The sequence below is a fragment of the Limulus polyphemus genome, unplaced genomic scaffold (assembly GCF_000517525.1).
Source record: "Limulus polyphemus unplaced genomic scaffold, Limulus_polyphemus-2.1.2 Scaffold7178, whole genome shotgun sequence".
In the NCBI taxonomy this organism is placed as follows: Eukaryota; Metazoa; Arthropoda; class Merostomata; order Xiphosura; family Limulidae; genus Limulus; species Limulus polyphemus.
In genome coordinates, this window is record NW_013672788.1 from 4,510 (window position 1) to 11,869 (window position 7,360).

The following is a 7,360-nucleotide window of genomic DNA, read 5'->3' on the forward strand; positions in this document are numbered from 1 at the left end:
GGGCTACAAAATTTGTGTCAAATTGTTTTCAATTTTTAAATAAAATTTAAAGAACCATGCACATTTAATTTTAGAAGTGGTTGAACTAGATAAAAGTAGTTGCCTTGTAATGCATACTACCTTTGAATAATTAGTTTTATAGTGTTTACAACTGTAGTTTGTGCACTGCCACAAAATTTTACTAATCTAGTAGCAAGCTGAACTGTATTAAATTTTAAGTTGGTTTAATAACACCTTAGAATTTCTTCAAACAGTTTAATTAGCAAAACTGTGTGACCTAGCATCAATAAAATGGAACACAAGTTGACTCCACACGTGACCATATAGTAAAATTAATTCTATGGCATCAGTCTTGCAAACAGTCAACCAAACACATGCCTTTCTTGTAAGAGTAAAAAGCTCTTTTAAGGGTACAGGAACTAGTTATCTTTTTACGTAAACAGTTACATATCTGTTGTCCATGGCAGCTTATTATCTTCAAACTTAACAATTTTAAGACTTTTTCTTTCATTTTGCTGAAATCTTAACATAATGGTAAATAGCATATGTACAATTAATAAGTGATTTTTACCTCAATATTCTAAATTATGAACACATCAATGGTTGGTACTATCCTAACAAATGGGACAGTTGAATATAAATACACACACTGGGGTAATCTGTGATCATGTTCCACAATGTCAAAACTTGTTTAAATGTCTACACAACATGAAGAAAATTAAACTGTCATGTTATATAATCAACCACTTGAAAGTTTGATAAAGTTACCAACTTGGCAACTTTCAAAATTTCCCTGGTAAAAACTAAACTCCATACTTAAGGCATTTCTTTAATTAATTCCTTATCATGAGTTACAATGATTTCAGAAAAAAAACAATGCTTTAATAACTGAAGTGTGTGTCCTTAAGTTTTCTATTAAAAGGTTTAGAAAGTTGCCAAAAACATACTAGTAATCTAGAGGAGATACACTACTGAATAAGTAAAAAACACCTTGTGGTACTTTAACATTTGGAAAGCACACTTTAACAACAGGGATTTAAGATATGTTAACATTAAAGGGTGAATTAGTTAATACAGATATTTATTACTAGCCCATACAATAAGTAAAATATTTAAAACACACCATAATGATGGTTCTAAAAATCAAGGTTACATTTATAAAATCACATCAGTACAGTTAATACTTGAAAGCACATTATAATCATCCTTCAATCAAAGCAAGCTACCATAGATTAGAATTAAAAATTAACCCAGTAATCAATATTGATAATTGAATATACCAGTCTAATTAGGAGTATAGAAAGCCATAAAACAAATGGTTTTAATGTAAACTACACACCACTTCAATTACTATCTTGTAACATTCAAACAATTTACTGCAAACTTTTAAAGTTATATTGCAGCCACAACTAACATTCCATAAATTGATTTTTTTTTGATGCATTAAAACAAATCCGCGTGACATAAACATAATAGTTAATAAATAGTTTAAATGCAAATAACATTTTCTAACCTAGTTGCCAGTGTCAGCTCGAGATGTAGAGTACTTCTTTTTCACAAACTAACACCAAACTCTTTCACAATATTTTAAAAAATGCTTTTTGATAAATACACAAGTTTTTTCTTTTTTTATAATGATTTACTTTGTTTGACAACATATACTAAAATAGAGATTTATGCAGTATTCCTCATCTTTTACAGTTGCTAGATGGAAACAAGATGATCACATCAATTCTGAGTAGAGTTAAGAGGGGATCTGATCGAGATGTTTGAGATTAAGGGAACTGACAGTGTTGATGCATAATCTTTTTTTCCCCATACTTAATTGTGAGAATGGTAAGTGTATGTTTTTGTGTGAACTTAAGCACAAAGCTACACAATGGGCTATCCGTGCTCTGCCCATCACGGGTATCGAAACCCGGTTTCTAGCGTTGTAAGTCCACAGACACACCACTGTGCCACTGGGAGGCTGACAATGATAAGAGGAGGGGACACAAATTTTGGCAGGATAGCAGTCATCTTCAGCTAAATCACCTTTATTTTTCTAACAAGAATGGATTGCTTTCACATGTGGTGGATGGAGTTAATTACAGGAAAGGCTTGATAAATATTTGAATAATAAGGGCTGGCTTTGAATGTTTTATCTTAGATTAGTGGATGGGACGGCTTAGATGGACTAATATGACCTTGATGGCCGTAAATTATATGTAAAACTAGAACTGCTACAGTTGCCACTCATTTCCTTCTCACACATGTAAAACGAAGAGACAATACCCTACTTCCTAAGGTCTGCAAGTTACATCAAACGTTGAAAAAAAAAGACACTTGCAAATAGGTTATTATTGATAGTTATCAAATTTAAGTACAAGATTGCAATACAAGATAGGAAATGGATGAATAAAGGAAAATTAGTTGTTATTTTTGTAAGTTAAAAGAAAACTCGTATAATACATTTGTAATTTAACTTTCACAAGTTCTAGACACACATTAAGAAAGTCTGAATGATGGTAATCAATGGAATTAAAAAGTGACTATTATATTCCCTCAATTACAGCACATACAAAAGTAGTGATTTAGGTTTTTAATACATTTTATATGATGAATTACATGGGATTTGTACAAAAAAAAAATTTACTCGACCAGTAACTGTAACGTCAGAACTATTATAATAAATGGAAGAATCTTCTGGAATGGATTATTGGTCAAATATATTTATACATGCAAACAGAAGCCAGCCTCAATTTTTTTCTCACAATACAAACAATTTGTTATTGTTAAGTAATAATTAATCACCTTAAATCCAGAAATACCTTTTACTGAAATATTACTGGCCAAAAGTTTAAATGTGTATACATCAAGCAGAATTTACATATTGTCCAAGCTTTTAAAATTGGATGTAAAACAAACAACTTTAGTGTGGAGATAGCAGGAACCTCAAATACACCCTTACAGATTCATGGAGCTCAAATTTTCTCATCACAATTCTTCTTTTGGCTGAGGGGGACTTTTCATAAAGCTAACAAGTTCTTCAACAGTCCTGCTACGGTCATACTCTGCAATCATTTTTCCTTTCTGAAAGTACTTTAATGTAGGAAATCCTCTAACTTCATACAAGGTAGCTAGTTCTCTCTCTCCCGTGGCATCAATTGTGGCTAGAACACCAGTTATTCCTTCTTTCTTTAATATTGTTGCTGCCTCAGCATAAGCTGGTTTCATTGCCTTACAGTGCCCACACCAAGGAGCATAAAACATGACTAAAACAGAAACTTCTTTTTGGATGAAATCCTTGAAGTTATTACTAGTCAAATGATGTAAATTTTCAGCACCAGGATGTTCGGTCCACCACTGTTCAGGAGTCAAGCTGGGAGGAGGAGAAGGATGACTCGAAGCCACTGGAGCTTGTGGATCCTTCATGAATGCAACAAAATCTGATTCTTTTCGTCCTCCTTCATATGCTTTGGAAGTCTTGTAATAGCTGAAATACTTAAAAGTTGGGTATCCTTTTACATCATTAGCATTACAAATAGGTGCATGAGCAATGCAATCTATAGCAGCTAGCTCCACTTTTGGATCATCTTTGAAGTGTGCTGCTGCAGCTTCATATTCCGGTTTAGCATTTTTACAATGTCCACACCAGGGTGCATAAAACATAACAAGAACATGCTTTTTTCTTTTCAGAAATGTTTTGAAGTTTTCTTCATTAAGATGTACAACATCACTTGCTTTTTCATGCCAAGGTATCTCAGGTGGGGGTGGAGGAGGAGGTTCTTTGGGGTCTTGCATAAATTCCACTATTTTGTCAGCTGTTCTTACATTAGCATCAAATGCAAATTCACCACCTTTGAAGTATTTCACAGTTGGATAACCTGTAATTTTAAAACGATCTGCAACCTCTCTGTGTTTTGTAGCATCAACAGCAGCCAAAACTCCAGGAATATTCTGTTCTTTTAACTTTGAAGCTGCATTTATGTATTCAGGCTTCATTTTCTTGCAATGTCCACACCATGGTGCATAAAACATCACAAGCACAGATTCTTCTTCTTGAATGGTACTGTTAAAACTTGCATCTGTGAGATGTACAACATCACTTGAAACTTCTGACCATTCTGGTTCTTTAGGTTTTTCTGGGGCTTTGCCTGGATTTTTCATAAAATTTACAATACCATCCTTACTATTTTCTCCTTCATACCTATATTTAAGTTTTCCATCTTCGAAGAATAGAAGTGTTGGAAACCCTGTTATGTTGAAGTGATGACGGACTATGCTATTTTCTGGCTTGTTGACATCCATGGCTGCTAAAATTGATTGTCCTTTCAATTCTGTAGCTGCTGCAGAGTAGTCTGGTTTTAGTCTCTTACAAAATCCACACCAAGGAGCATAAAACATCACCATGATTGGAATTTTTTCTTTTCGAAGTAACTTTTCAAGATTATTTACATCAGAAATGTGAATTATGTCTTGAGCAGACTCTTCTTCTTCCCAAGGAATATCACCAGATGGATCTTTCAAAAAATTCACCAGAGACTTCACAGTTGTCTTTCTGTCATAGTCTTTGTGAAATTCGCCATCTTTGTAGTGCTTGAGAACAAATGGATCAGGAAATATCTTAAATTTCTTACACAGCTTTTTTCCCTCGCTGCCACAATCAACGAAAACCAGAGTTGCTTGTCCTTTCATTTCTATTGCCACATCCGAAATAATCTTTCTAACTTCACTTGTATCCCTAACCGACTTGGCAAACAATACGAGAACATTTGTTTTAACCCTTAGAAGCTTTTTGAATTCTTTTGATCTGAAACGTCTTCGACTTGAACGAGACTGCCACTGCCAGACCTCCGAGTCTGGGTGAGGCACTTAGGAACAAGTTGAAGTAAAACAATAAGTACAAAGCAAAATCGAAAAATGGTTGCCATTGTTAACACTGCATAATTTCAAACAAAAAAAGAAAACTAAATTTAAGGAAACCAAAGAAAATCTCACCGGCTTTTTATTGTGGTTATAAACGTAAATAACTACTGTTATAACAGTGCTACAAACAACTCATGACACATAGCAAAGAAGTTATTGTAGTTATCAGTCTATCTGACTTTGCCACGTTGCTTTACATGCCTCCCCCTAGCGTAGAAAAACTGTGATTATCGCTGTTTTTTATTTTGTCCCCCTACCTTCCCACACACAGTGACTCAAGATTACGTTTGAAGGATAAATTTCGATATCTATCATGGGCAAAACAAAGATAACCCATTGTGTAGCTTTGTACTTAACCACAAACAAACTAAGTAATAAATTTTCTATTGCGTTTTTAGCATCTGCTGATTTCAACAAACAATAATAGATATGTTTTATCAAGCAAAGTATCTGTAATTTGTAAATAATTAAATATGTATATTAAATTTCGATCAGTATGCACATTCTTCTAATCTAACCGCATGAATATGTCATATATTAAAATTAATCAATAGCAAAACTGAAATTACATGCACCCGATCTCAAAATAATAAAGTTAATAAATGAAAAGAAAGAGAGAAATAATGCTTGAAAACTGCTTGAATGAGTAATGAAGAAAAACTTTAATATAAATTTAACATAATAGCAAATGTAAAATTTGTGAATTATAAAAAAATATCACAGAGAAACACACACAAATAAAAAATGTTAATAAAGACCAGCGACAGAAACGGTTTAACTCAGTCAGAGGGGCTTGAACCATTTTTTTATCATTTTTATTTTAGTCATTCATACTGTTACGTCTCCGTTCGTTAGTTAATTTTCCGTAAATTTCGTTCCGACGAAACTTTAACGACACAAGTCCTTTCTTAAATAAAACTGGTTTATTCTTTCTGAATACAACTTTGCAATACACTTAATTTCCACAGTCGCGCTATAACAAAGGCTATAATTCACAACGAACGTCTCACGTGCTCAACTCAGCAATACTCTTTCCGCGGTTCAATTACAAATTGTTCCCTTCGCTTCTTGGCCGGCCTTATATATACAACACTACCCCATATCTAGTAGTCTCCCGACGCTTCATGAGCGTTCTAGAAGCGCGTGAAGTGTTACTAGGGTCACGTGACCTCCACTGTCGTAACACTACTGTTACGTCTCTGGTCGTTGGTTAATTTTCGGTAGAAATTCTTTCCGAAAAACTTCAGCGATACAAGTCCTTTCTTAAATAAAACTAGTTTATTCTTTCTCAATACAACTTTGCAATACACGTAATTTCCACAGTCAATTTAACTTAAACATACGCTATAATTCACAACGATTCACGCACTTTACTTACAGGCACTACCACGCTTGTCTCAATTGTTTGTTTGTTTTTGAATTCGCGCAAAGCTATACGAGGGCTATCTGCGCTAGCCGTCCCTAATTTAGCAGTGTAAGACTAGAGGGAAGGCAGCTAGTCATCACCACCCACCGCCAACCCTTGGGCTACTCTTTTACCAACGAATAGTGGGATTAACCGTCACTCTATAATGCCCCCACGGCTGAAAGGGCGAGCATGTTTGGTGGGACGGGGATTCGAACCCGTGACCCTCAGATTGAGAGTCGAGTGCCTTAACCACCTGGCCATGCAGGGCCTGACTCAATTGTTCATCTCTGCCTGTCTGCAATTCAATTTTCGATTAATTAATTTTGCTTTATCTGGCACACTTATATACAAGAATAGAGGGCGTGTAGAAAACACCACAGTTGCCACGAACAGACATGATCCTTCTAGAATATCATGACGTGTTGATAGCGCCACGTGACTTCCGCTGTCGTAGCAATAATTTTTATCTTCTTTCCTAGTGTTTACACACGTTCGTTAAAACACCCTGTTACGACAGTGGAAGTCACGTGACGCTGCTGGCGCATGCTTGACTGAGTTTCTCGAATTATCGGGGAAGTCCGCGAATTTTGGAGATGCCTCTTCGTTAGTATATAAGCCTAGCAGGAAAAAGCCAGGGGATGATAAAGTGAACAGTAGTTACGGTGAGTTTCGTGTAATTTACGATTCTGTTTCGAGCTAGTGTGTGTTTTGCACTCATAGAGAGTGAAGTTGTCGAGATTGTGAATAGCTGCGATTTATAGCATGTACTATAAAAATTGTTAAGTTTAAAGTGACGAGAACCGCACTGACTGTGGAATTACTGTGTACTAAAAGTTTGTATCGAGAAAGAATAAACTTGTTTGATCAAGAATGGACTTGTATCGCTGAAGTTCCTCAGAAAGAATTTATACCATTAATTAACAAACGAGCAGATACATAACAAACTGGAGTCAGAGAGTGGGACTGAAAAGAAAAAACATAGAAACGAGAAGTGGCAAATCAAACTACAGCTTAGCAGATTTGATGGCAGCAATACAAGAACAT

The 7,360-nt window shown here is 35.1% G+C and overlaps 1 protein-coding gene across 1 annotated transcript; it reads right to left on the bottom strand.

Annotated features, from left to right (window-relative positions):
* Window positions 1–2,566: 2,566 nt before the first annotated feature.
* LOC106474404 (protein disulfide-isomerase A5-like) lies at window positions 2,567–5,097 on the bottom strand. The gene is given in 2 exon segments (XM_013935095.2): window positions 2,567–4,790; window positions 4,793–5,097. Coding segments are annotated over 2 exon segments (1,935 nt in total). The 5' UTR covers window positions 4,914–5,097; the 3' UTR covers window positions 2,567–2,976.
* Window positions 5,098–7,360: the final 2,263 nt, after the last annotated feature.